The 27,962-nt window shown below is 48.0% G+C and overlaps 3 protein-coding genes across 8 annotated transcripts in view; all 3 read left to right on the top strand.

The window, feature by feature from the left end:
• The window catches only part of ticrr (TopBP1-interacting, checkpoint, and replication regulator), a 52,210-nt gene extending 33,478 nt beyond the window's left edge, over positions 1-18,732 (top strand). For all 4 annotated transcript variants that reach the window (XM_049723227.2, XM_049723225.2, XM_049723228.2 and 1 more), the window contains 19 exons: positions 8,181-9,753; positions 9,846-10,074; positions 10,190-10,422; positions 10,522-10,765; positions 10,861-11,002; positions 11,137-11,261; positions 11,334-11,683; positions 11,756-11,856; positions 11,948-12,041; positions 12,120-12,202; positions 12,337-12,567; positions 12,727-12,814; positions 12,886-12,958; positions 13,058-13,189; positions 13,261-13,428; positions 13,512-13,786; positions 13,862-15,716; positions 18,208-18,333; positions 18,490-18,732. In XM_049723227.2, coding sequence (XP_049579184.1) covers positions 9,094-9,753; positions 9,846-10,074; positions 10,190-10,422; positions 10,522-10,765; positions 10,861-11,002; positions 11,137-11,261; positions 11,334-11,683; positions 11,756-11,856; positions 11,948-12,041; positions 12,120-12,202; positions 12,337-12,567; positions 12,727-12,814; positions 12,886-12,958; positions 13,058-13,189; positions 13,261-13,428; positions 13,512-13,786; positions 13,862-15,716; positions 18,208-18,333; positions 18,490-18,593 — 5,313 coding nt within the window. In that variant the 5' untranslated portion in view covers positions 8,181-9,093 and the 3' untranslated portion in view covers positions 18,594-18,732. The remainder of the gene's footprint in view (positions 1-8,180; positions 9,754-9,845; positions 10,075-10,189; positions 10,423-10,521; positions 10,766-10,860; positions 11,003-11,136; positions 11,262-11,333; positions 11,684-11,755; positions 11,857-11,947; positions 12,042-12,119; positions 12,203-12,336; positions 12,568-12,726; positions 12,815-12,885; positions 12,959-13,057; positions 13,190-13,260; positions 13,429-13,511; positions 13,787-13,861; positions 15,717-18,207; positions 18,334-18,489) is intronic.
• Positions 5,719-7,225, top strand: c6h11orf96 (chromosome 6 C11orf96 homolog). Its single transcript, XM_049723270.2, has one exon. The coding sequence runs from the start codon at positions 5,835-5,837 to the stop codon at positions 6,315-6,317; it is 483 nt and encodes a 160-aa protein (XP_049579227.1). The 5' UTR covers positions 5,719-5,834; the 3' UTR covers positions 6,318-7,225.
• Positions 18,733-19,107: 375 nt separating the features above from the next.
• Positions 19,108-27,755, top strand: ckmt1 (creatine kinase, mitochondrial 1). 3 transcript variants are annotated; one of them, XM_049723240.2, is made up of 10 exons: positions 19,108-19,427; positions 20,119-20,371; positions 24,204-24,402; positions 24,734-24,829; positions 25,089-25,310; positions 25,404-25,489; positions 26,218-26,341; positions 26,460-26,594; positions 26,665-26,790; positions 27,119-27,755. In XM_049723240.2, exons 2-10 carry the CDS (start codon positions 20,226-20,228, stop codon positions 27,230-27,232), a joined length of 1,248 nt encoding a protein of 415 aa, XP_049579197.1. In that variant the 5' UTR covers positions 19,108-19,427; positions 20,119-20,225; the 3' UTR covers positions 27,233-27,755. The 3 variants fall into 3 exon arrangements, with proteins under 3 accessions (XP_049579197.1, XP_049579198.1, XP_068507053.1); XM_049723241.2 differs by lacking the exon at positions 19,108-19,427 and adding an exon at positions 19,722-19,876; XM_068650952.1 differs by lacking the exon at positions 19,108-19,427 and having other exon boundaries at positions 20,040-20,371.
• Positions 27,756-27,962: the final 207 nt, after the last annotated feature.

Raw genomic sequence — 27,962 nt, 5'->3', positions numbered from 1 at the left:
GTTTCTTAAGTTCTGGATCTGAGTTGTAGACACGGGAGAGGGCGTCAGGCTTGGTGTTTTTGGATCCCGGTCTGTAAGACAGAGAAAAGTTAAAGCGATTGAAAAAAAGTGACCAGCGGGCTTGGCGGGAATTCAATCTCTTGGCTGACTTTATGTATTCCAGATTTTTATGGTCTGTCCAAACCAAAAAAGGCTGCTGTGCACCCTCCAACCAATGTCTCCATTCTTCCAATGCCAGTTTTACTGCCAACAGTTCGCGATCCCCCACATCATAATTCTGTTCGGCGGGCGTCAGCCGTCGAGACAGGAACGCGCACGGATGTAGCTTGTTGTCGCTCTTGGCTCTCTGTGATAGGATGGCCCCTACTCCTCGATTGGAGGCGTCCACCTCCACCACAAACTGTCGCGACGGATCAGGAAGCGTGAGGATGGGAGCGGTGCTGAAGCGGTTCTTTAGCTCCTGGAAGGCCGCCTCCGCCTCCGCCGACCAGCGGAAGGGGACCTTAGGAGACGTGAGCGCGTGCAAGGGAGCCGCCGTAGCACTGAAGCCCTTGATGAACCGCCGATAAAAATTGGCAAAGCCCAGGAATTGCTGCACCTTTCTGCGTGAGTCATCGGTAGGCCATTCCGTAACCGCGCTAACTTTCGCCGGGTCCATCTCAACTTTGCCCGGGGCCACGATGAAGCCGAGAAAAGATACGGTGTTCTTGTGGAATTCACTTTTCTCGGCCTTTACGTATAGCTGGTGTGCAAGGAGACGTCGCAGCACCGTCTCGACGTGAATCCTATGGGTCTTCAGATCCGGGGAATAAATCAAAATATCATCCAAATATACGTATACAAAACGGTCCAAACAGTCTCTCAAAACATCATTTATCATGGCCTGAAACACAGCGGGAGCATTGGTGAGGCCAAATGGCATGACTAGGTATTCGAAGTGTCCTCGATGGGTGTTGAACCCTGTCTTCCATTCGTCCCCTTCCCGGATGCGCACTAGATGGTATGCGTTGCGCAAATCTAACTTTGTAAACACACGGGCTTGCTGTAGTTGGTCGAACACGGTCGACATCAGTGGGAGCGGATACCGGTTCTTGATTGTGATCTGATTGAGAGGACTATAATCAATACAGGGACGTAGGGTGCCGTCCTTCTTGCCCACGAAAAAGAACCCCGCCCCCGCAGGCGACGATGATGGTCGAATCAGTCCTGCTTGCAGGGAGGAGTCTATATATTCGTTCAAGGCTTGCTTTTCAGGTCCCGAAAGAGAATAAAGCCTCCCCTTGGGTATAGTTGAACCCGGCAGGAGTTCAATGGCGCAATCATACGGACGGTGGGGAGGTAGGGAGGTAGCCTTGGCCTTGCTGAATACCTCGGCCCATGGGTGGTAACACGCAGGGACCCCGGTTAAGTCTGGGGTTTGCGCGTCTAGAGCAGGAGGCACAGCGCGCGGGTTAGACCTGATACAGGAATCATGACAGTCGGGCCCCCATCCCGTTATTTCCCCTGATCCCCAGTCTATGGCGGGGTTGTGGCGTTGAAGCCATGGATACCCGAGAATGAGAGGGTTCATTGGAGAGGTCACGACATGTAGCCTTATATTCTCCTGGTGGGGACCTATCGACAGCGAGACTGGTTCTGTTATGTGAGTTATTTCAAAAAGTGCCTGTCCATTGAGTGCCTTAGCTTTCACGGGAATGTTCAGCAGCTCAGTCTTTACCCCCCACCGGCGAGCAAATGCCCAGTCTATCAAGCTTTCATCCGCTCCTGAGTCTATTAGTACTTCAAGTTCTATTTCTTTTCCCAACTGTGTAATCCTGCCCTTGGGGAGCACTCGCCCCGGGGACAGAGCCGCAGAGAAGGCGCTTACCTTCAGGGTCCTCCTCACTGGACAAGAGAGAAGGAGGTGTCCGAGCTCACCGCAGTAGTAGCATCTTCCCTCTCGGCGTCGCCGTAACTTCTCCTCCTCTGTTAACTTAGCTCTGCCCAACTGCATCGGTTCTGGCTCCTGGCACTGCCGATCCCCGTCCGGCCTGGCGTGGTGAACGTCTAGGACGGCAGGGCCGGCTACTGGGACGAAGGCGGGGGCGTTCCTGCTTCGGTGCTTCCTCCACTCTTGCAGCCGGTTGTCTGTGCGGATAGCCAGAGCGATGAGGGCGTCGAGGTCGGTGGGAAGGTCTAGGGGGATTAGCTGATCCTGTATGGATCCAGAGAGGCCCCGGAGGAAGATGTCATATAGTGCCGTCGCGTTCCAACCACACTCCGCGGCCAGCGTGCGGAAACGGATGTTGTCCGACAGTGTCTTGTCCCTGGACTATCTGACAGAGTTGGCGAGCCTTTTCTCGGTCAGCGGAGATTGGATCGAACACCGTTCGCAGAGCCTTAATGAAAGCGGGGAGAGAGTGACAGGAGATGGAATCCCTGGCCCATTCCGCGGTGGCCCACGTGCGGGCCCTCCCCGTCAGGTATGATACCATGTAGGCCACCTTGGAGCGCTCGGTGGGGAAATCTGCTGGGGACCTCTCAAAGTGCATCCCGCATTCTGTAATAAATGCCCGGCTAAGGCCGGGTTCACCGGAGTAGCGCTCTGGAGGAGCCAGTCTGGCACCGCCGGTCATGGGAGCTATGGCAAGGGGAGTAACTGGGGAAGCAGCAGGTGTACTGGAGGTCGCTGCTGGTCCCGCGTTTAAGAGCGAGAGCACGTCCTGCATTTGCTGACCCAGCTTTGCTACTTGGGTGGCGACCGCACCTCTGAAGTCTTCTTGACACTTAGCGAGTCCTCGGATTTCTTCACCCAAGTCGCCCACTTGCTTCTGGTGCTGGGCGAGCTGTGAGGCATGGGAGCGCACTGCGGCGCACAGGTGCTCCGACTCTGCCGAGTCCATGTCTGGCCAGTGTGTACTGTCAGGCTGGGGACAAGGCGGAGGACTCGGATGCAGAGTCGTTTCTTTCTTGGATTTATTCCAGCAAGCACACTGATCAAAAGTACAAATCAAAGCGCCTCTTGCGAGGGAAAACACGTGGCAAAAAGTACAAACAAAAGGCGGAAAAACGGAAAAATAAACGCGACCGCATGACACTATTTTGACTATGAAAATGATCCAAATGTATAGGAAACACACCAAAATTGCATTAAAAGCATAGACCACAGGACAGATATTATATTATGTTTTATTATATTATTCATTTTTTAACAACTTATGGTGACAGCTGAGGAAACCATGTTGAGCCCTTTACCGCCCCTGATGGCAAGGTGAGGCACTGCCTCACCTGCCTCCTATGAGTGCACGTGCCTGGTGCATGCTGCAATCCGTGCATCCTGTTTGCACATTCGACTTGCATCTGTTTTGACATCAACGCCAGATGTGATGTTATATCAGCATTGTTGGAAGTCCAACCAAAAGCTCTGATGCACTGTGCGTGTGATTGGCCCATTTTAAATGCAGACAATAACTTCTTCCGGCAATCCAGGTTGATATGTCAACAATCGGTGTTGTGTTTTGGATCAAGTGAGCTTCCCGACAGCCATTGTTGAAGAAGCCGACAGCTTCCGCGTAAAATTGGACCAGTTGCTCGCATTTACGGGAGCTCCTCTCTTCCCGCCCGCCGTGGGGAACCCAATCAGCTTTTACTCCGGGAACGATTTGCCATCTGTTGCGCAAGTGGAGTTGTGACAAAATGGCTTCCCTGCACACACACCCCTCCCCCACCCCCCTTTATATAAATACATGTCGACATTATAAGACACCTCTCATATGCTCAAGCATGGCCTTGTCAACATTATTTTTTTGTCAGTCTTAAGTGGCGTGTGAAGTCACGTTGTGTTTTGCCAGGAAGCTTCCCTTGAGAAAGAGCCGACCGATTGGGCTCGCCGCAGTCGCCGGGGGATTCATCCCACCAACCCAGCTCCCCCCCCCCCTTGGGTTCCTCGACTTGGAATAATTCATTTTCATTTGATCAGAAACCTCCTTGCTACCAGTCCAATTTAGGTTTCAGAGAAGCACGGCGGTGCCTTTCACGTGTCTATTTCAGGCGGCCCCCTTTGCTAATTTTGGAAAAATGGACAACCTGACCTCAGCCAGTGTTGTTGACATCCACCCCTGCCTGGCTGATTGCTAAGGTGATTCGTCATCAGGCCACATCGTGCTAACAGATGAACATTTAGAAGAAAATCTCTCTATCTGACATTGTCACTCTATCAAAACGGAGCATCATCGTTTTTTCTGAAGCCAGAATTCCTTTTTGGATCTTAGATTGTAGCTTGACAAATGATAGTAAAAGTTGTTTTGCATACTTCCTGTTCGACAAGTTTATAAATAACACAGGTGTCTCCTGTGGTGTCATCCTGACTCAGAGGGGGTTTCTTGGGCGGTTGCTTAGGAAGAAGGCTAACCCTAAAATCGACAATAAAAACAACTTTTCAAGTGGCGCCCAAACCCAACACGTTCTTGTTGTCATTTTCAATTGGAGTCAACCTTGGGGCACTCGCTTTCTGGTACCTGGTACTTGCCCGTTTGCTTACAGAGCAAAAATTGTCCACCATTCACCGAAAAGTGGCATTATGAAGAAGCTGGCAATGAGGTTGTGAAGATTTGCGACCTCCCACCCCTCCCCTCACTACTTCCCACCTTCCTCTTGACATTTTGGTTACCCCCCCCCCCCCCCCATGTGTTGGGTCCATTGCCCTCCGCTGCGGGGAATGCTCACCTTGCACCCCTCCAAACCTGCCTGAGCGTTTTTCTCAGGGCTGGAGTGAGCAGGATTGGAATAAAAATCCTAAACATGTTTATGGTGAATGTACCACGTCCTCGCCTTCCTTTTTGTGGATTAGCTTCCTGTATTGCACAGTGTGCATGCCCAAGCTGTGCCTTGTGTAAATAAATGTGTGCTTGCCATGTAATTCAACACTCACACACACTTTGGCATATATAGACACACACGTGTCAAGTGGCGGACATGTCTCACTTGCGCTCTTAAACCTTGGGATGCCCTTGTTTCATAACTCTCAGTCATTGCTGAATCACTTTATGAAATGCTGTCACTTGGCTGATTTTTCTTTTTTAAATGAAGAGCAAAATTTATGACATTTGTTTCATAAAAAAAAAAATATTTTTATGAATGAGGTTTTTTCTGGATAACCAAAATCGGATTTATTTTTATCTTTTTTTAAACTTATTTATTTATTTATTTTTAACCGCTTCACAAATAAGATTGCAAATTATGAGCACGCTCCCAAAAATTTCATATGATGTCACGACTTAGCAGCTGCTACACCCTCGGATGGACCTAAAATACGTAGACGTAGGCCGTAAGAAAGTGTGCATATCATGACAAGATGCAACACGCTGTCACACCACGCTCGTGTTTCTAGCAATCACGTCATTGCCAAAGAGTGTGACGGAGCGTGAGGTCACCCGTCCAATGCCACCCCAGTCGGTTGCCCACCTAGCAATTTTATATGTCATCTGTCATCAAGCCTATTTTGACAAAGACATGGATTCTTAAATGTAGAAGCTAAAAATATAAAGTCAAGATACTGAAGTGAAGTCAAGCTGAAAAATCACTTCAAGTACAGCGACAAGTGTTTATGCTTCTTTTTGTTATTTTGAGTTGGGTGACTGAATCCTACAAAGGCGGAACCAAGACCGGATAAGGACGTAGGGGGAGGAGGTTGGCCAGACCAATATGGAGTGAGGGGGGGGGCGGGCGGGCTGACGTCTAATAAAAGCGAGAGCTGCTGCTGAGGGCTGCGAGAGTTCAGCCAACAAACAAAACACGCAGGAGCCACTCTATGCTGACAAGCGTTGACCTTGTGTGTGCGTGCGTGCTGGACTTTAATGACTTTCAAAGTGGATTGCCTGCTCGCTTTTTCTACTTCTGAGGAAAAACAACCCGAGAAACAGTCCAAAGTCGGTTCCTGCGTTCGCAAATCACCAATGGCTGCCGTACGTCCGATGCTGACGGAGGCATCCGGCTTCCATGTCCTGCCGGCGCACCTGATGGCCTCGGCTATGGAGGAGTTCCCTCAGCAGCTGCCTGTCCTCAAGGGCCCGCCCAGGGGCAAGAGCCGCGCCCGGCGACCCCGCGAGGCCCGTTTCAAAACCCAGCCGGTCACCTTCGCCGAGATCGCCGAGGTGGTGGAAGAAGAAGGCTCGTCGCCTCTGGAGGAGGAACGGGCTCGCCGCTCCTTCCTGCAGTCCCTGGAGAACCTGAGGAGGAGCACCCAGACCCTGCACTGCTCCCCGGGTGCCCACCGTCAATGCGCCCCGTCGCCCACGCAGGCCAGCATGGACTCCAGTGACTCTGACTCCACCCAGTGAAGGGTGGGCGGGGCTCCACAACCCTCGCGGTTCTTCTTGGAGGTTGAAGTGACCCAAACGGCGGCAAAGTCTGCTTTTAATATACCTGCTAACATATCGACATGCGGCAGATGCATGAAGTGACTTGTGCCATGTAGAAGCAGGCAGCGCTATTTCCGACATCCTTTCTAATGTATGCGCTTTAAGTTTTGTTGCGCAACAACATTGAAACATTTTAGTGTACTTAAAATAGTGGCTTTAAAAGTGAGGTACGTGGGCTCCCTCTAGTGGTTTGCCAAAGCATCACTCAATTTTTTGGGGGTTTAAATGTGCATAACCTTTTTGTTAAACTTGTTCTAATCCAACATTTCAGTTCACTTGTATCTAACAATACATTTGAATTTAACCATTTAGAATGGTTGGTTTTGAATCTTTTTTTTATGTGCAATTTCACGCAGTCATCTATAAAGAAACCTAAATAGCATACAAAGACAGCATCAACTTTGTTCTAAGGTTTCAAATGTATTCTTTTTCTACTGTCGCGCTTTTTGTAAAGACACAGCAGTGATTTATTATTATTATTATTATTTTTTGTACATCTAGAAAAAGAAAAGTGAAGCGCTAGTAGCCGCACCACTAATGTTGTCAGTAGCACGACGAAGCGACACAGTGGCCTGGTTCGGCGCTGAAGCTTTCTGAGGAGTTCACGCTCTCGGTGGTGAATGAACACGTATGAAGAAAAGTGAAAAATGTTTATTTATTCTCCTGATTTGCTCATAACCAAATGTGAACTTTTGCTACGCTCCTTTGACTCGTGAAGTCGTGTCGACTTTCAAAACAAAACTGTTAACCTTTCCACTGTGCTTTCTATTCAGTATACTTTTTATTCAACGCAATGTTGTTTTAATAAATATTTTCAAGTAGTCTGAGTTATCTGACTTGTTTCTTGAATCTTGGATGTTCAAACGACCCCAAATAACCTTTATTGAGGTTGTTGTCAATGTGGTGTGCTGCGTGACGCAAATTTTGACCTGGTGACCGGCGGCCATTTTGTTAAGGGTCCTTGCTAGTCCTTTGCTGGCACAACAAGGAACCCGCTTACACGTGACACAAACCACTCACTTTAAAAGACAAATGCTTCGTCTTCTGGTTGGAATTGCAAATAGGAATTTTCAAGTACTTTTGATGTTATTTTTATTTTTTAAATCAGCAATCATATCAGTAGACTCATCAACAAAACATTCAAGTACTTGTGACCCTCTTTTAGAAATTTGTTTGTGTTTTCCCATGGCCTCGATGCGAGTTAAAACAGATAAGAAGTGTGTTCCGTGCCTTGTTTTGTTAGTACGGAGGACATTCTGGTCTAGCCAGATTTATTTTTGGTCCGTAATCATAACAGACGTCACTGCCATTTCATTTTCATCTCATTGCTGATTGGGATGCGTGATGTAAAGAATAATAGCGCTGAGTGCAATGTTTGCTTTGAAAGGAGAGGCTTAGTGATTGGACGTGCCGACTGGAAAACAAAAAGATACGACGCACTCGCCTCCCAATTGCATTTTAATGATGGCATCATCATTCAAATTCATACGCTTGCCTTAAGATGTGCATAGGAGCTCATTGTCCAACGGCTCAAGCCGATGTAGCAACCTAGGCGAGATCATATATGACGACAAAGTCCTGCAAAAAAAAAATATATATATATATATTGTTGATACCATTGTCGGAGGTAGGCCATCCAATTTGCATGATTAATAAATTCAATTCCGTACCCAGCAAATGAGGAAAACACAGTTGACCAGAATTTTGTGCAGAATAACTACATACACAGCAACATTTACAAAAAGGATACATTCTAAATATGTATTTCTGCCATGTTTAAAGGGAAAAGGCCTGGTGAGAATCAGCAAGTGGAGAAAATCATTGGACACCCTGATTTCATTCCTCAGATCTTCATCCCCCCCTGCTGCTGAAGAAAAATGATTATGATTGAAATGAGTGGTTGACCCACTTGTGGTCGGTCGCTCCAAACTTCGCCTTCAGTGTAAAGATTCTATTACGACATGCAATGTACTGTACTCATAATGTACCCAAACATTCATATAATTGTAGAATATTTAAAACTAAGCATTCGCATTTCTCTGAATGTGATTATAACCAGAGTATTAAAAGAAACAGTAGTACATCGTCGTGTTTATAATCTGTAATGTGACGTCACATTGTACGTATATATTTAAAAGTTATAGACGGGGAGGGGCCTGTTGCTCCCTCATTTGGCCCTGCAGCGTCATTAACGTGACAGAGGGTCGAAGCAGCCAATTAGGCTTTGGCAACTGACATCTGGCGAATTGCTACGTACCTCCTTTGGACCAATAAGGTTGTTGTTGTTGACGGATTTGGCCAATCACTGTCGAGAAGGCGGGCTCTTGTTCAAGACGCGCGAACGGTTAACTTACGAAGACGAGAAAATGGCGAACTGAGAGTAACATCTAAAGTAACGTTTTACTTGGAATAGTTTTGTGGCAGTAATATGAGTAAAGTACGATTATTTACAAAGGACGGTGGCGATTGTGGGAGTGACAGAACCTGAAGAAAATGTCTCGTTATCTCAAAGTGTCGTGGTAGCGAAGATGCTAGCTAGCTAGCAAGAAACGTCAACATTAGTTTCGCTAAAATGTCTTTTACACTAGATGGCGGTACAATGAAGGGACCGAGTTGAGTAGTGATGGCTCGTTGGGTACACTCGTATTATAATAATTTAATGGCTTGTCGTCGAAGATAATAGCTGTTTGACGGGATGGCTTTACACAACCTGTTTTTTGTCGTCGACCTGGATTACGAAGATCAACTATCAAGCGATCGGCTAGAAAACGGGAGTTATGTCTTGAAACGTGGCATTTTGCAAATTTTGCTGCACTTCGGATTTCAGTATGGCTTCGACAAAGTACGTTGGGGTTACAAATTCTTCCAATCCAAGACTGGCCGAGGTGCCGCCTTCATAACGAGAGGCTCGGACTTCAAGGAGCTTCGCCACAAAGCCTTTGAGGACTTCAGTGTGGAATTCGATGCTAAGTTTGACGGGAGAGAGAAAATATGCGCGTTCCAGCATTGCAGCCCATCTGCCTCCGTGCAAAATGCTCTCAAAGAAGTCCTACTCGATTTCCAGTGGGACCGACCAGACATCACCTCTCCCACGAAACTGTCACTGCGGCCCAGGAAGACGAGTCGAGGTGTTCATTTATCAGAAGAGGAACACCTTACCAATCACGCCAAAAATGTGGTGTTTATTGTGGCACAGTGTCCACGAAGCTGGACACAACTGGTAGATTATCTCTGCGTGAGGAACCTTGACCTCCATGCTGATGTGTCCAAGGACATTTTATCCAAAAGTATCCAGGATATGCTGGTTCAGAGGCAGGTTGTCCTGCACTGGGTTGACAGTACATCACATGGAAATGTAAGTAGCCAGCCAACAGTGAGTATAGAATACCGTGTCCAATTTGTTTTTGGCTGCTCCTTGTGATTGTGACATCATCATATCAAATGTAGGAGGTGCTAAGTGGGGACCATTCGGGCTTTGACAAATTAGCCCAAGTCTTGGCACAGGTGTGTGGCAAAGTAATCCCCGCAGTCGCGCTGCTTAACCGCCACTGCACCGGGAAGCCAGACTGCAGTGAGAATTTCCCGTTCCGGTCCAGTCTGGGATATTTGCTGTCTTCTGAAAGGCAGTACCGCCTTGCTTTTCCTGTCACGGAGGGCACTCTGCGACTGGACGCAGGTACATATGTTTTGTGACCCTGACTCCATTTGAGGAACATTGCAATTTTGTCCAATACTGTAGGGATGAAATGTCAACGTGTGCAAATCAGTTTGGCACATTGTGCGTTTCTCAGGTGGCGTCGCCCAGAGCTGCACTGTGACTCTAGAGCCGGTGACCTGCAGGCGAGGGCCTCTCCCCCCGGGCATGAAAGTATGTCTGAAAGGTGTGCTGTGGGGCTGGGACGCCTCGTTACTGTCGCACACCTCCACAGAGTCGTGGCAGCTTCGGTGCGCCAACACCAGCGAGCAAGGTGCTGCTTCCTTCCAACGCACGCTGGTGGAGCTGGCTACTCATTCGCTGCGCATGGTGAGCAGTCTCATTGTGTTCAGCAAATTGTATTTTGTTTGAATGAAGTGGTCCAGGTTGTTTGGCAATTCTACTTGGCTTATCATTTCTCCCCTCCAGTTTGCTGAGGTGTGTCATAGCGGCCAGTCGTCTTCGGCCATCCTCTCCCCCTTGTCCAACTCCTCTGCTCTGCTTGCCGTCCTCCAACCTTCCATCGTTCGGCACCGTCACCTTGACAACACCGATATCATTTCCAGCAGCAGCGGCACAGCTGAAATCTTAGCTGACCTTCCAGAAGTAGTCAGCAGTGTGCTGGGCGTTGTATACGACATGATGGAGCAAGATGATGGCAGTCCCGATGACGGTACAGGGTAGACATTTATATCATTGATGAACATGGAGATTAAATGTATTCAAACGTGCTGCTGATTCACCGTCTCCTTTTGTGCTCTCACTCAGAGCAGCCAAATGTTCCTTATGCGGTTCCCGAGTGGGCGCAGCAGGAGCTCGGTCGTGGCTCGCAGAGAATCGGATTGTGTGAGACTTGGTTTCCTCATTCGGATCAGTCGGGGGTCACTTCCCATTTAATGGAGTCATTCAGGTAAGAAGAAGAAGAAGAAGAAGAAGAAAAGCACCCGTTCAGTGCTTCTCACAGTGTGCTCCGCAAAATAACTGCATGAAATGTTCAAACTGTGGCTGAAACGCTTTTGCCGTACGACTTCCACTCTTTATCAGGTTGCTTCACGCCGCGCCGGACCCAAGCGAGGAAGAGGAGCTTCACTTCCAGACAGAGATGATCAGCAATCTGGCAGATCTCTATCAGTCGTCAAAGGGTGCCGATAACAAGAGGGGCAAGAAGCGTAAGAATGACAAATTGGATGGATTTTGTTCAAGTGCAGCAAAATGCGTCATTCTTTCTTCCCCTTCCACAGGAAGCACGCAGCGCACGCCGGTGAAGCAGAAAATGAAGACCATGAGCCGCTCTTTGCAGATGCTCAACGTGGCGCGGCTCAACGTGAAGGCCCAGAAAAGCCAGGCCAATGCAGAGCCGGTCACGTCGGAGGGGAAAGGAGCGGACAGAACGGCGAAGAGACGCCCGAGTGGGAAGAGCAAAGCCGAAGGAATTCCTTTGTCAGCCTTCTCCAGTAAATCTGAGCTGCTGTGCCACGTGCGCTCCGTCTATGAGAAGAGCATCGCGGAGAGGGACTCCTCCCTCCACGCTGGTGCTCAACAGCTTTTGGCTGCCGTAAAAACCTTCCTTGCGGTGGAATCCGAGCAGCAGGTGAGAAGTTATTTCTTGTGAATGATGTCTCTCTTTGTCGCTCTCTCGCATCATCTCGTGTCTCCCTCGCAGGTCAAGACCCTTGGGTTTTCCCAGCAGCATTTTCTCAAGAGCAGCGGATCCATCAGGCAGGCCTATGGCTCCACCGCGGATGTGGAGAGCAAAATTCGAGAGTAAGTTGGACAAGTTGCCTCCGCTGGGAACTGAATACAAATCTATCAGGTTGATCTTTGAATGGTTGTAATGCATATTTGTTTGCACGAGGTGTCAGCTCCAGGCGCTGCTCAGGTTGGAGTTATGCAGACTTTTATCCCCGGAGGAGGATGATGCTCTGGATGATGAACAGATGGCAGAGGAGGTAAAGAAAGACATGACATCAACACGGACACAAAGACTTTAAAGCTTCACAATGAAGGTCTTTCCGTTTGTTCTCAAGGTGGCTGAAATGCTCCGAATTATATCCCTGACAAAAGACCCGGCGTGCCTCGCAAAGTTCCTTCAGAATGAAGTCCTTCCGGCGTAAGTGTGCCACCCGTTGGCGTCGTTTGCCATTTTGCATCGGGTGTTAGCATTAAGCTCGCAGGCCACAGTTATGCTGTTTGACAAAGTGCTTCATTGGCAAAAAGATTTTCAAGACAAGTCTGTCATTGCAGGTTCTTGACAGCCATCCCGAGGGTCCTCACCGACATTTACCACAGTCTGGGCACGCAGATCCCAGAGGCCTTGGCGGCCGTCCTTCCTGCCGACTTCTTCAGCGACGAGTCGCTCACCAAGGACAGCGTTTCTCCGGCGGCATCCTCACCCTGCCTCTCTTTGCACGGCTCGCTTTCCAACTGCAGCGATCGCCTGCATGACCTGCGTCATCGGTCCGCTACCAAGCGAAGGTGAGAGGAGGCTCCCGTGAATCTTGTTTTAATTGAAATGTTGAGGTTGCTGCGTTGTAGCCGCTGTTCTTCAAAGATTTTCCCCTCCAGATTCAGTTAGTTTTATCAACATGTTTTATCTTCTGCACAATTTCTGTCGTGTGTCACTTTTGTTATCAGGAGCAGTATGCTGACTCGTCATCGCAGCATGACCGAATCGTCGCAGAGTCTACGGCAGATAGCCATGCCCAAAAAGACAAGACGGGCTGTAAGACCGGTCGAGACGCGTGTTGTCGGGGTATTTCTTCCTACGCTCCCATTTTATTCTGTTTCCTTTAGTCCAAAGCAAAGGTCCGTACATCTCCAGAGAAAGCGGCCGCAGTCCCGCAAGCTCAAAAGCAACAAACGCACGGTATGATTTGTTTTCTAATTGAGTGTCTTCAAATACTTTGCTGAAATTTGGATCTATACTTGAAGGAGAGTCTGATTCTCTCTTTCTGATTTGTCTCAGAAGTTACCAAAGTAAGAAGGAACCTGTTCAATGAAGAGGTTGCGTCTCCATCAAAGAAGAGCAAACTCCCACGCAGCCAGTCTGTCTCTGCGGTGGAGCGACTGAAATGCAAGTCGTCGCACAAGTCTGACGGTATGAAACGTAACCAAAAGTCACTGCTCAGAGAAATTGACATTGACTATTGTTGATTGCTCCTCCTTCAGAGAGGCACAGACTCCTAACAAAGCAAGTGTGCGAGACCCCCCACCACAAGCAGGTGTCCGATCGGCTCCTTTATCGACAAAAAATGGGGCGGCATGCGGCACCAAACACTTGCTCCGGCCTAAATGAGGATTGTATTGTGGAAGAGTCGCCAGTAAAACCAGCAGAAGGTACGAAATTCTGCGTTTGCGCTTCATGACTTTTGCATTTGGAGTGCGTGAGAAAGAAACGATTTGAACGTTACCGTCGGCAGAGCTCAGAAGGAGCCCGAGGATCAAGAGCTTGGCCAGGAGACACTCAAACACCTTCTATCCAAGTTCCCAAGCGCGTTCCCGCAACCTGGAGCGGGCGCTGTCCGCCTCCCAGCTTTCGCCCAGCCAAGGCCCCGTCAGTGACGTTAACGTGAAAAAAGTTCGCTCTCCCATGAGGCTTCTTTTTGGGGCCACCCAGTCTCCCGCTCGTCCTTCCACGGCGGGCTCAACCTGGACCAGCACGACTCGGCTGTCTGCAGACTCCAGTGTCTTTGAAGTAAAAATCCTAGATCAGCTTATAAGTCCAAAACTTGTGTTCTAACTTTGCCCACCAATTCCTTTCCCTGTGTAGAGTCCCAACAAGACACCGAAAAAGACGCGTGGAAAATGCAGAGGAGATTTGGGCAGCGCATCTCCCAGAACGCCTCGAACCCCTAAAACTCAGTTTTCTCCCAGGCTACATGGTCTACCCGGCGCCGAGAGCCCCGTCGCACAAACGGGTATGGCCCTGAGGGACAGTCCTTTCAGATCTCCCGCCAGAAAAACTTTTGTGCCGGAGACACCCACCAAGCAAAGTCCTCTGACCAGCTCGCTGAAGGGAATTCTCAAGACTCCCGTCAAGACTATGGAATCGGCCTCTTCCTTTGGGTCACATCCAACATTCAGGACTCCCAAAAAGATGGTGTCTTGGTCACCGTCCCCACGGAGAAAATGTATGGCGCCAGAAAGGATGCCCACTTTCAAGATGCCCGAATCGCCCAGATTGTTCAAGACGCCCAACAAGTTCAACAGCCCACCGAAAAGCCCCGGTGAAAAAGCGGAGACTTTCCAGACCCCCGGGAAGATGTGTCCGCCTTCACCACGTACTTTTTCTTGTCAGGTGAGCCTAAAAAGGATTTCACCAGATGCCACGAGAAACTGGAGAGCAGAGACGGCGCCGCCTTTGCTGTTTTCACTGCTTGAAGAACGTAGCGGTACAGCTCACACCGGGATGCCCAGCCCAGTTCACCAAATGGCGACTCGGTCCGGACGGACATCTGATGAAAGTCCAAAGACTCCCTCCCCCAGTAAGCAAGCGTCTGCAGCTTTGGTCGTCTGTACGTTTCTGTCTCCCAAAACGTCCCGGCGAAACGCCAGGTCTGCTCAAGTTGCTAGGACAGCCCGTAAGAACTCGAGAGCGCGCAACTCGCACGCCACAAATGAGTCTGAAAGTTGTGAATCGGATTCATGGCTATTGGACTCGTCAGGACTCAATTTAGCCATGGACGACAGCAATGACATTGTGGACGCGACACAGTTCAGCGGAGGCCTCAAGATGAATATTTGCTTTTGCCGCAAGCCTTCAAAATCCAGCCAAGACGCTTGGACAGCCCAGCTCGAGTCTCAAGATCCATCCAGTCGCAGCTATGGCTTCCGACAGACGCCCGACCGCCAGCAGCGTGAAGCAGCTGCGCGTTTGGGTGAAGCACTTCATGCCTCCCCCAGGTTCTCCACCCCAAGAGGCACGCCCAGGTGTCGCCAGCCAAAAGGCATGGCGTTGCCAAGATCGCCTTCATATCACGTAGAAATGGAGATGCAAACGTCTGGGCTCCCCAAACTCAAAGTCAAACGTACCAACTCCATGCACGTAAACGATGTTCTCGTGGAGGACGGGTCTCAGAGCCCTCTCGTTGCTGTGAAACCATCTCAGGTGGACAGCCCGTTGCCGTTGGTCCCTAAGCAGCGAGATCCCGGTTCCATCTCACCCTCCGTATGTAGCCATCCTACGCCCGCTAAAGGCGTCGTTGTTCAGACCCACATCTGCCAGTCCTACACACCCACACGGCAACCCACATCGTCCATGGCGATTGCGGACGTCTTCCCCCTTTCCCCCTCCCCTCAAAGTGCGGGCAAGGTGACCCCGGACAACCTAAACAGCTGGCACCGGAGGAAACGACCCCTCGTGGCTGCCGTCGGAGGCAAAGACCGCTGCCGGAAGGGTGAGCCGGTAGAGGAGGCGGAGCTCGGAGTGAGCAGGTTGTCGGAGGCGGATGACCTGGATGAGCTCGCCACTAAAACTACTGGCCAAGTTTGGACTTTCAAAGGCGCTCACCTGCCTGCGGTAGACGCGTCTCCTCCCTGTCCCGAGGATGACTTGATGGTGCCCGATTCTCACCGAAATGAAGAAGACATGATGTGGGAAGCTGCTGGCAGAGACGTCGCATCCAGTAAGAAAATTAATACCGTATTTTCCGGACTATAAGTCGCTCCGGAGTATAAGTCGCACCAGCCATAAAATGCCCCAAAAAGTGAAAAAAAACATATATAAGTCGCTCCGGAGTATAAGTCGCATTTTGGGGGCAATTTATTCGACAAAATCCCACACCAAAAACAGTCATGAACGAGCAACAACAGGCTAAACGATAGCAACAACAGGCTAAACGATAGGTATGCTAACGTGACAAACACAAACAAAGAGCTGAGAACGGGCCTGACGTAACATATAGAGTGATTAAGGACAACTATTACATGAATAACATGTTTATAAAACCATCAGTGTCACTCCAATTCATTAAATAGCAACAACAGGCTAAACGATAGGTATGCTAACGTGACAAACTCAAAGAAAGAGCTGAGAACGGGCCTGACGTAACATATAGAGTGATTAAGGACAACTATTACATGAATAACATGTTTATAAAACCATCGGTGTCACTCCAATTCATTAAATAGCAACAACAGGCTAAACGATAGGTATGCTAACTTGACAAACACAAACAAAGAGCTGAGAACGGGCCTGACGTAACATATAGAGTGATTAAGGACAACTATTACATGAATAACATGTTTATAAAACCATCGGTGTCACTCCAATTCATTAAATCCATCGATCGATCTTTGTCAACAATGGGTGCGCACGGCTGAGGGCGCTTGCGCTTCAAAATATTCCACAGGCTCATATAACGATAGATAAACTATATTTTAAATAACTATAATACAAGCCAATAATATTATCAAACCATCCGTGCACTTTAATTCCATTAAATCCATCGATCAAATTCCTCGTCCTTTGTCAACATCGCCGCGCGTGCGCCCTGACGTCACCCTCGTCTTTATTCCACAGATCTACTATATAACTATATTGTAGCATTAACAAAGTACAAGGATAGACGTAGGTTTGGTAAACGGCTCTTTATTAAACAAAACAAACTTCCAAGCGTGTGGCGGCGTGGACTTCCAGACAGACCGGGCGTGCGTAATGGCCATGTCCGAGCCCCGCGCACCGTTCGCGGACAACCACTCGGCCGATCGTCGGCCCCCGACTCAGTAGAGACCGGGCGTGCGTAAAAGCCATAATAGTTTTTCAAACCTTCTATGTCACTCCAAATCCTTAATTCCTTCAAACTCTTTGTCCTCCGTGTCACTTAGAAATGATCACCGCTAATGATGCCGGTCGTCCTTGTGTGGGCACGTTTGTATGTAAACAACCGGCGCGCCGCGCTACTGACGTCACTTGAAATAGTAATCCATTGGTACATCACGGTTCTCCAAACTTTCTTTCTGCTGCTCGATTACTGTTTTCAGCTGCATATTTTACAACTTGAAGTTTGTAACCTGCAAAATATGAGTTTCTTTTTGGTGCCATTTTTCTTAAGCCCACCCAGTTGATGAGTCACGGCCAACGGTAAAATTTAGAGCGCCCTCATCCAGTTTCGTCTGAAAATATAATTTTTTTTGGTTGTTTTATCAAAGTCAAAGTCTGCTTTATCGTCGATATATTTTTTTTATATACTAAGACACACAAAGAGATTGAAATTACATTTCCTCTATCCCTCGGTGAGATAGTACACATATGCATACAAGCAACACAAAAAAAACCAAGAAGGCACTAACAATGAATAAATAAGAGTATTGAATAAATGATAAATAAACAAATAATAATAAATAATAATAATAAATATAAGAGGAGCAAAAATGGAGCAAGTGTACATACAGCAGACAGTGGACTTGGATATGGTGCTTTAAAGTGTTAATTGCTTTATTTGATGTTTTCTCTATTTTTTATGTTTTGAATATGTTCAAGATAAAGAAATAAAAGCATGTGAAGTGATCAACTATACTAAAAATAACATGGGAAGTGGTCAACTATACTTGTAAGTGATGTCTTAATGATCAAGTAAAAATTTGTGAAAAAAAAACATATATAAGTCGCTCTTGAGTATAAGTCGCCCCCCCATCCAAACTATGAAAAAAACCGCGACTTATAGTCCGGAAATTACGGTACTAAAATTAATACAGAATAATACTAGCACCTCGCAAAGTTTATCAAATAATGCATCCAATTAACTGACGAGTCGAAGACGGGAATGAACAAATGTGATAGCTGCAAGTTTGGCGACTCTGTCCAAACTGTTTTCCGAGCTTCATCTACTGAAAAAGCTTCCCGCGTCATTTGCCTGCATTTTACTGCAATACTACACTTTTATTCTGGTTGGCAAGGCAGAAGAGAAGTAGTTTGGACATAGAAAACTGCACAGGCCTGATTTGGACAATTGGTTTACTTCTATCTTGTGGTAGTTATCAGGAATTGCAAGCATTGGGTGGTATTGCTCAGTCCACTGCCCTGCCAAAAACAGGTTTGCTGTATAGAAACGATTGCCATTCGCTCTTAATGATGAGAAACCTTAAATTGCTTTTGAATTTATATATTTTTTTCAGCCATAGCCACATCTCCCGGCTCAGTGAAGCAGGTCACAGCCGGTGGGATTCTGGCCCTCACTCAGTCTCCGATGCTCTTCAAGGGAAAGCCGGCTACGGCAAGCAGGAGAACACCTCGCTTGAAAGGTAACACACACAAGCAACACAGTCTTGCCTGCGTCTGGGCCTCAACTTTAACCAAACGACAAATGCACATTAAACTGAATACGCTTCAGTATTCTTCCGAAACGTTTCAAGCCTGGCTAAGATCATCTCGGATCTTGTCCGTGTGGATTCTTGTAGATGAATTAGCAGGCGAGAGGAGGATGGCAGCAGCGGGTGACAAGGTCTCAGCCTTCAGCTTGCCCGCCAGACGCTCGGCCAGCAGGAAGAGGCTGCTTCAGTGATGGTTTAGTTTTAATCGCTGTTTTTATGTATGTAAATTTGGATGTATTGATGGACTGATTGAGTTCAATTTTCAAATGGTTTTCATGTTCAAAATGTGAAACCGTTTTCCTCTGCCTCATGTTGTCGGAATTTGTCTCCCTCTGCCTCATGTTGTCGGAATTTGTCTCAATGTTAATTTATTTGTTTTTTCAACTGATTTTAAGTCAAGACATGTTTAAAGCTTTTATTTGTTATGTGAATATTGTGAATAAATGCTGCTTTTAAAAGTTAAAAAAGTTAAAGTCCCAATGATCGTCACACACACATCTGGGTGTGGTGAAACTTGTCCTCTGCATTTAACCCATCCCCGTGTGATTTTGATCCATCCCCTTGGGGAGAGGGGAGCAGTGAGCAGCAGCGGCGCCGCGCTCGGGAATCATTTGGTATAGTTCCTCTGCTTGAACATATATCAAATGTTTACTGTTGTTCTCCAGACATTCTGTGTTCAGGTCTGGCAGGTGGGAGCAGAATATATCACTCGATTTCAGCGAAGTTACGCAACGGCGCATTTTCAAATCCTTCCACTAACGACGGACTTTGGTCTGGGTGCGCGTTCATTCAACAGGCGTCTCTTGCCAATGCTTTCATTGTACTTAATGCTTGCAACTTAATCGTGCCCGCCCGCGTAATCATGTTCACTTCCGTGCAGAAATACAGAGTTGCACGTTGATCCCGAATGAGTCCCGATGGCTTGATAAGGAGCTCAGGTCCCTAATGGAGTGGGAAGGAATGGCCCGCTCGGTGTGAATAGCACCCTCGTGACTGGAGCAAGTGCAAATCCACACTTTGCTCGGGTAATAAAATGCAACAATGTGAATTGTAATCGCCGCTGGGTATTTTTTTCTTTAAAAATGACGTGCCTCCTTACCCTTCCAATTGAATTGCAATTGTGACATTGGACCAAGTTGTGCTTTAAAACGAGTCGCGGATACATCTTTATTTATATTGCGCTGCACGTCGTCTTTCGTCATAAAGCGTTCAGAAAACGTCTTAAGCAGTTATCGACGAAAGAAGAGATTCAAAGTCAATTCAAAAGATGTCGCAACACTGCAAATCTGAAATGCATTTTAAAGTAATTATTAATAAGAGTGCGGTAACTGAATATTTAGCGTATCTTTTGAATTTAGTCGCTGTCTTTTCTGCAGCATATGCAACTGATGCCCTTCATTATTCACCCCACGTACTTCAATTATCAAGTTGGCGGTGATCCGAAAATAGTAGCCACATTTCACAATAAAACCAGGTTAACTCATTTTCGTACAGGCAACGCGAATCGATTGATTTTAATCTGTTGTTGATTGATTGAGACAGGAATGCAACTACAAACATTGGAGTCATTTTGTAACCTGCATAATTCGAGAAAAGTCTGTCTTTTGAGCCGCTCTATCTTATTTTGAAAGCAAATATCCGGTGTTGCTCTTGTGCCTCCACTTTTAGCTTGATGGTGTCTATTTTATCCTCTGCTGGATTTTTGTTCCTTCACAGGCTCCATCAGCACCAACGCCCACATCCACTTGACCTTCTCGCCCTCCTCCCCCGTCTCCGTATTCACAACTCACCTCTTATTTAGCCCTATTCCGTATTTTGGAAAGATGGCCAGCAGCTTCTCCAGGCTCCTGTCCTCCAAGCGCACCATCGGAATCCTCTCGGTGGTCGGCGGCTCTCTGACGGCCGGATTTCTACTGCACCGGCAGCACGTCAATGCAGGAGCATCCGGGCGGAGGCTCTACCCCGCCAGGTAACGGCAGTGAACGGCCAATCCCGCGATTAATTCTATCAATTCTATAATTTAGTGTGTCTCTATGGCCCCGTTCTACTTTTCCTTCTAATTTGAAGTCTGCTCATGGGGGCAGGATAATTAGCATTTTTGACGTTTTTAGGAAGTAACATTTAATTATTTTAAGATAATGTGAAAATGAAATGTATATTTGAATAATTAAAAACAGTTAATTCACTAGTTAAAACACTAGTTGCTTCAAGAAAGGCTATTCTTCCCGTCATAATCAGCCGCGGGCTAACATTAGCATCCTGACATAAAAGACATTTATTCTGTGTATTTTATCTCTTAAAATGTGTTTCTTGTTGAAGGAATTTTAGCATGAAATTTTTGCACTTTAAAATAAATTTAATCTGAATATGTGACACAAAAAATAGACAAATGTTTAATTCGCCCAAACTATGTTTTATATTATTAACTCAAAAATTAAGTACGACTGAACTGTACTTAGGCTCTTGACCAAGTCTAGCGAGCCACTATTTCCCTTCATTCCCACTGGCCTCCTGAAATATATTGATAAACGCCTGCTTGTGTGTGTGTACGTGTCCCGAGGCACGTCTGCATGCATTACAAAGCTGCACACATAAGAGATTAGGCAAACATTATCTCTTAGCCAGATATAAAACCAAGCCCCGTAATTAAAATTCACATAGACGCTACCTGGAGACTAAACACGTTAGGAAATCGGGCCTCGGGCAAATATTGGACCCAATAGGCAAGAGCATAAAATATGCCTTCAATTAGCCTTTGAACGGATCGAGTCGACTTTGTGTGTGGTGTAATCTTGCGTAGATAAGCCTTGGCAAGGTTGCCAGCCGCTGGGTGGACTCCATTGAAGGAAAGAACAATTTTGGTGCACAATTTCTGCTCAAATGAAAAAATTAATATAACAGGAAACATGAAGAGGACACACTTGATTTTTTTCAGTAGTAAATAATGTGAAGGGTTGGATTTGGTTCCTGGCCTTGACTTAGTGGAATATTAAAGAGCAGCTGTATCAGCTCTCCTTACCGCCTCACGGTCGACACGCTGGCGAGTCGTAAGCCACTTAAGCAGCTTTAATATTTATAGTCAATTATTATGCACATGCCTGATAACATACCAGCATCAACATTTGAAATGGTTTGCATTTATTTGAGGTGAGGCGTTTTTTAAGCAGGCGAAGGCGACAGGATCGCGGCTCTTAGTGAACTGTACCAGGCTGTCAGTGAACAACAGACGGCGCACCCTGACGGTTTCACCATCTTCGCTGGGGACTTTAATCATGCTAACCTGAAGTCTGTTTTTCCGAGGCTTCACCAGCATGTTAATTTTCCAACACGTGGTGACAGCTTCCTGGACCTGGTCTACTCTACACATAAAGGAGCTTTCAAGGCTGCCCCCCTCCCCCATCTTGGACTTTCTGACCATCTCACTGTTATGCTTTTGCCTGCATACAGACAAAGGGTGAATGCATCCAGGCCGGTTCGCAAGCGGGTACGGGTGTTGCCTGAGGGTGCCTCTGATGCGCTTCGAGACTGCTTTGGCACTACTGACTGGGACATGTTTAAGCGGGCGGCCACTTGCAACGATCGGACAGATATAGAGGAGTATACTGACTCTGTTCCCTCTTACATCACAAAGTGCATTGATGATGTGACTCACTCGAAGTCCATCGTCACTCGGGCTAACTGGAAGCCATGGCTGACGGGGGCTGTCCTCAGGCTGCTGAGGGCCAGGGACAAAGCCTTCAGAGCGGGGGATGAGGCTGGCTTGAGGGCAGCGAGGAAGCGAAAAGGGCGTTCTCTTGCAAGATTACCGCCCACTTCAAGGACAGCAGGGACGCACGGAGCCTTTGGCAGAGCATTCAGACCATCACGGACTACAAGCCCGCGCCGCAGAGCTGTGAGGGCGACGTCCGTCTGCTCAACGATCTTAACCGCTTCTTTGCTCGCTTCGACGCTCAGAACAGCACTTGCCCGCTGAAGACCACTCCCCCTCCACACGAGCAGCCCCTGTGCCTCTCTGCCGACAGCGTGAGGAGGGCGCTTGCCGCTATCAACACGCGTAAGGCGGCGGGCCCTGACAACATTCCAGGTCGAGCGCTGAAGGACTGCGCTGGGGAGCTGACGGGTGTCCTCACGGACATCTTTAACATTTCCCTGCAGCAGGCCATTGTCCCTTCGCGTTTCAAGGCTGCCACCATCGTACCTGTGCCGAAGAAGCCTGCTCTGTCCTGCTTCAATGACTACTGCCCCGTGGCACTGACGCCCATTATGAAGTGCTTTGAGCGGCTTGTCATGGAGCACATCAGCTCCATTCTGCCCCCCACCATAGACCCCTTCCAGTTTGCGTACCGAGCCAAACGGTCCTCTGAGGATGCCATCTACTCTGCCCTCCACTCGGCCCTCTCCCACCTGGAGAGTAGGGACTCGTATGTGAGATTGCTGTTTGTGGACTTCAGTTCTGCCTTCAACACCATTGTGCCACAAAGACTCATCTGCAAACTCGACAAGCTGGGCCTCAGTACCTACCTCTGCAACTGGCTACAGGACTTCCTCTGTCAGAGGCCTCAAGTGGTACGTGTTGGCGACAAAATCTCCGCCAGCATCACACTGAGCACGGGGGCCTCCCAAGGCTGTGTGCTCAGTCCGCTGCTCTTCACCCTGCTGACGCATGACTGCACTGCGTCCTACAGCAACAACCGCATAGTGTAGTTTGCTAACGACACGACTCTGGTGGGTCTCATCACCAAGGGCGACGAGACTCAGTACAGGTTGGAGGTTGACCTTCTGACCACGTGGTGCAGGGACAACAACCTCCTGCTGAACGTCAACAAGACCAAGGAAATTGTTGTTGACTTCCGGAAGGGTCACACCCAACACCTGCTGCTGACCATCGACGGTGCTGTGGTGGAAAGGGTGACCAGCACCAGATTCTTGGGGGTGCACATCAGTGAGGACCTCTCCTGGTCCGCCAACACCGCGTCACTGGTGAAGAAAGCTCAGCGCCGCCTGCACTTCCTGCGGAAACTCAGGCGAACAAGTGCTCCTCCGGCCGTCATGACTACATTCTACCGTGGCACCATTGAGAGCATCCTCTCCAGTTGTATCGCTTTCTAGGGTGGTAGCTGCACTGAATACAACATGAAGGCCCTGCAGCGCATAGTGAACACGGCTGGTAAGATTATTGGTGCTTCACTCCCCTCCCTGAAGGGCATTTACGCCTCCCATCTCGCCCGCAAGGCGACCACGATTGTGAGTGATGTGAGTCACCCCGCTCACTCTTTGTTTGATCTTCTGCCCTCTGGGAAGAGGTACAGGAGCCTGCGCTCCCGCACCGCGAAACTCACCAACAGCTTCATTCTCCAGGCTGTTAGGATCCTGAACTCTCTTCCCCCTTCTGCGTAGCGTCCTGTACTTATTTATTGTGTTATTAGTTTATTATTTATTCATCACTCTTATTTATTCATTGTTTGTGCCTTCTTGTTTTATTTTCTTGTGTTGTTTACTTGTATGTACATTGTGAACTATGTCTTGTCACCGTGGGATACTAGGAACGTAATTTCGATCTCTGTGTGTCTTGGCATGTGAAGAAATTGACAATAAAGCAGACTTTGACTTTGATACCTGGTGAGGTATCGCGATTGGAAGAAATAGAGTAACAGAAAGTAATCATGAATGTCTTATATTTCCCGGATCCAACAAAATATCAAAGCTGTTTACTGGAGCTCAGGCTTTTATTTTATTCTAGTGGATCTTACGCTCAGACAAATTGTATATCAATGCGCGTCCGCTGTCTTTTATTTGCGCAGTGCGGAGTACCCCGATCTGCGCAAACACAACAACTGCATGGCCAGTCACCTGACGCCCGCCATCTACGCCAAGCTCTGCGATAAGGCCACGCCCAGCGGCTACTCGCTGGACCAGGCCATCCAGACGGGCGTGGACAACCCCGGGCACCCCTTCATCAAGACGGTCGGCATGGTGGCCGGAGACGAGGAGTCCTACGAGGTGGCCTTTATGACCGACCGCTGCCTGACGTTTGCTGAATGTGACTAAAAATTTGTTTGCAGTGTAAATTTTAAAATTGATAGATTAATTGCCTCAAAAATGGCCCTAGTTGCAATTTGGCATCTGGTTAAATAAGAAGCTAAATAAGATGTTTGTTTTGCAGTGTGCATTACTGCCATCTACAGGATTGGAGTGGAACTTCATTCAATTGCAATTAAAGCACATTGGAACATGGTCCGACGTTAAAGCCTACAAAATGATGATAGCAGGCAAAAACACTGCACAGCTTGATGAAATTGGTGATTCAATTGTGCCTGTTTGTTGTTTGCAGGTGTTTGCAGACCTGCTGGACCCCATCATAAAAGAGCGGCACAACGGCTACGATCCTAAAACCATGAAGCACCCCACCGATCTGGACTCCAGCAAGGTAGTGCTTCACGGAGATTTTGTGTTTGTTTTTAGCTATTTTTGTTATATACTAAAATGCCACAACATGGCGCCAAAGCCTTGACCAACAGGAAATTCGCAAATGTTGTCAGGGAAGTAGGTTGGAATTACATCGACGGCTTTGCATGTCGGGCAGGAGCTAAGTTTAGCACAGGTTGTTAGTGGAAGTGACACAGAGCCATTCAATTGTCTGTCAAGGTGAGTTTGAAATAATATGAAAGTGTTTTGGCGGCTTTCAGCTCCAGTCGGGCCAATTTGACGAGCGCTACGTGCTGTCGTCCCGGGTGAGGACGGGCCGCAGCATCCGCGGGCTGGGCCTGCCGCCTGCCTGCACGCGGGCTGAGCGCAGGGAAGTGGAGCGCGTGGTGGTGGACGCCCTTGCCGGCCTCAAGGGCGATCTGGCCGGCCGCTACTACAGCCTGACCCAGATGACGGACAAGGAGCAGCAGCAACTCATTGACGTGAGCCAGAACCAAATTCAGATCCACAGACAATGACTAATGTGTTTTGCCTCTTGTGTGCTTAACGGCACGTGTCCCCTTTGTTTGCCTCAGGACCACTTCCTGTTTGACAAGCCGGTGTCCCCGCTGCTAACTTGTGCCGGAATGGCTCGTGACTGGCCTGACGCCCGCGGCATTTGGTAGGTTCAAAGGCATTTTCTTCAGGCATGATCTCAAACTTAGAGAAAAAAAAACTTGGCTCTTGGCTCCCAATTTTGGGGGATTCAAAGTTTAAGCTATGCACTTTTCTTGTTGCTGAGCTGTGCTGGACGAGTCCAAAGCAGCTCTTTAGAGTTTTGCCGCATAGTCATGAATAGGCCCGTGCATGGCGTTGTCACCGGGCCAGAATCAATCGGCAAAACTCGTGGCGTATCACCTTCCCCTAAATAATTCACCTGCTCTCCTTTCCCTTTCCTTTCCATTGTCTCCTTACGAATGAATCAGCCTTTTTTGTTTTCATACTTAACTCAGAAGATACAAGCAGAAGCACAAAAAACATGAACACATTTAAAGTTAAAAAGTTAAGTTAAAGTTCCAATGATCATCACACATACATCTGGGTGTGGTGAAATTTGTCCTCTGCATTTAACCCACCCCTGTGTGGTTTTGATCTATCCCCTGGGGGAGAGGGGAGCAGTGAGCAGCAGCGGTGCCGCGCTCAGGAATCATTTGGTGATCTAACCCCCCAATTCCACCCCTTAATGCTGAGTGCCAAGCAGGGAGGCAATGGGTCCCATTTTTATAGTCTTTGATATGACCCGGCCGGGGTTTGAACCCACAACCTTCTAGTCTCAGGGCGGACACTCTACCACTAGGCCACTGAGCTGGTTTGTGGAGAAAATAGCGAATTTTTTTTTTTGCTGTGCAGGCACAACAACGAGAAAACCTTCCTGATTTGGATCAATGAGGAAGATCACACCAGGGTCATCTCCATGGAGAAGGGAGGCAACATGAAACGAGTCTTTGACAGGTTCTGCAAAGGCCTCAAGGAGGTTCGACTCACTCTGCCTTTGCTGTCGTGTGTGTGCGTTTGTGTGTGGGCAACATTTTTAGACCAGAGGACAGAAATAGAGGAGATGGCGAAATTTAGCACAAAGGTTTCTCCTGCAGGTGGAGCGTCTGATCCAGGAGCGAGGCTGGGAGTTCATGTGGAACGAGAGGCTGGGCTACGTCCTCACCTGCCCCTCCAACCTGGGCACCGGACTACGGGCAGGGGTCCACGTTAAACTGCCCCTGCTGAGCAAGGCAAGTGAGAGAAGACCTCCCGTGGTGAGGGGGTGGGGCTTGTCTCATTTTTGTGCCGGGACCCTTCCAGGACCCTCGCTTCAATAAGATCCTGGACAACCTGCGTCTGCAGAAGAGAGGGACAGGCGGCGTGGACACCGCCGCCGTGGGAGGAACCTTTGACATCTCCAACCTGGACCGCCTGGGACAGTCTGAGGTAGAACTCACCTTCTTGTCAGAATTTCCGAGAAATCGAATCAAAGTTTTAAGTTGAATCATCAAAATCATCTTTCCCCATTTCAAAGAATGCAAATGTCGTTTCAGCCTCCGAAATAATACAACAATTTTTCCAATGTTTTTTTTTTTTTTTTTTTTTAATAAGAAAATTGACACTATAATTTGTACTTTATGAACCATGCAAACGCCGCTGCCCAAAAAAATGGTCATTTTTCAATTTTCAGCTCAATATGCCAATTTCCAGGGATCCTTTCGAGATGATTTGAACTGGTCCCGTACTTCATAGATGCTCATGTTCTCGCTCACAGGTCCATTTGGTGCAGACGGTGGTGGACGGCGTCAACTACCTGGTGGAATGTGAGAAGAGACTGGAGAAAGGCCAGGACATCAAGGTGCCAGCGCCCATCAAGCAGTTCAAGTAGATTACCCTCCCCCCACTAAGCACACTTGCACCCCCACCCCCCTCAATTCACACCGTACCTCCTTGACACAACCCCAGCCTGTGGCCATCGATATCGACAGAGATATCGATGTCAATATTTCATTTTGTGCTCCTTCATAGCTAATACAGAATAAGCCCCTCCTCTTCTTATATAATCCAAATATTGAATTGTCCTGACACTCCGGAGCCGCACAAACGCTGAGCTAGGCTTCAGTGGGATTCATTTGAATGTAATCATTGGAAGTAATAAAGTCCACAAGCCAAGATGATCGCCCTCCCACTGAATCCGACCCGGTTTGGCTCTGCCCCCCCCCCTTGAGCATGCCACCTCCTCCTCCATGGTGCTCATGCGACTCATTACATCACTTGAAGTGGATTGAAATGTGACTCTCAAAATGTCCAAGTCGGTTTCTGTATTAAGCTGTGGAAGCAATATCATAGCAGCTCATCACTGAATGTCACACGGGTGTCTTTTATTAAACAAATCATCTATTTAGCAGGAAGGATGATGTCTCCTGACTGTTTTTTTTTTCACTTTGGGAAGCCAACAAATGAAGTACAGTTTGAAGACAATTGGATAACATCTCTTTGGAAAAATACTTTAAAAATACTGAATCGTTTAGCCTTGGTGGAGGTCTTCACGGACTTCTCTTGTCTTCCCAATCAACTATTGTTTCCACTTGTGAGGCGCACAACATATTATTGTCTGG

This window comes from Syngnathus scovelli, chromosome 6 (assembly GCF_024217435.2).
Source record: "Syngnathus scovelli strain Florida chromosome 6, RoL_Ssco_1.2, whole genome shotgun sequence".
NCBI lineage: Eukaryota > Metazoa > Chordata > Actinopteri > Syngnathiformes > Syngnathidae > Syngnathus > Syngnathus scovelli.
The sequence above is the reverse complement of the archived record's forward strand: the minus strand, read 5'-3'. Positions and strand labels throughout refer to the sequence as shown.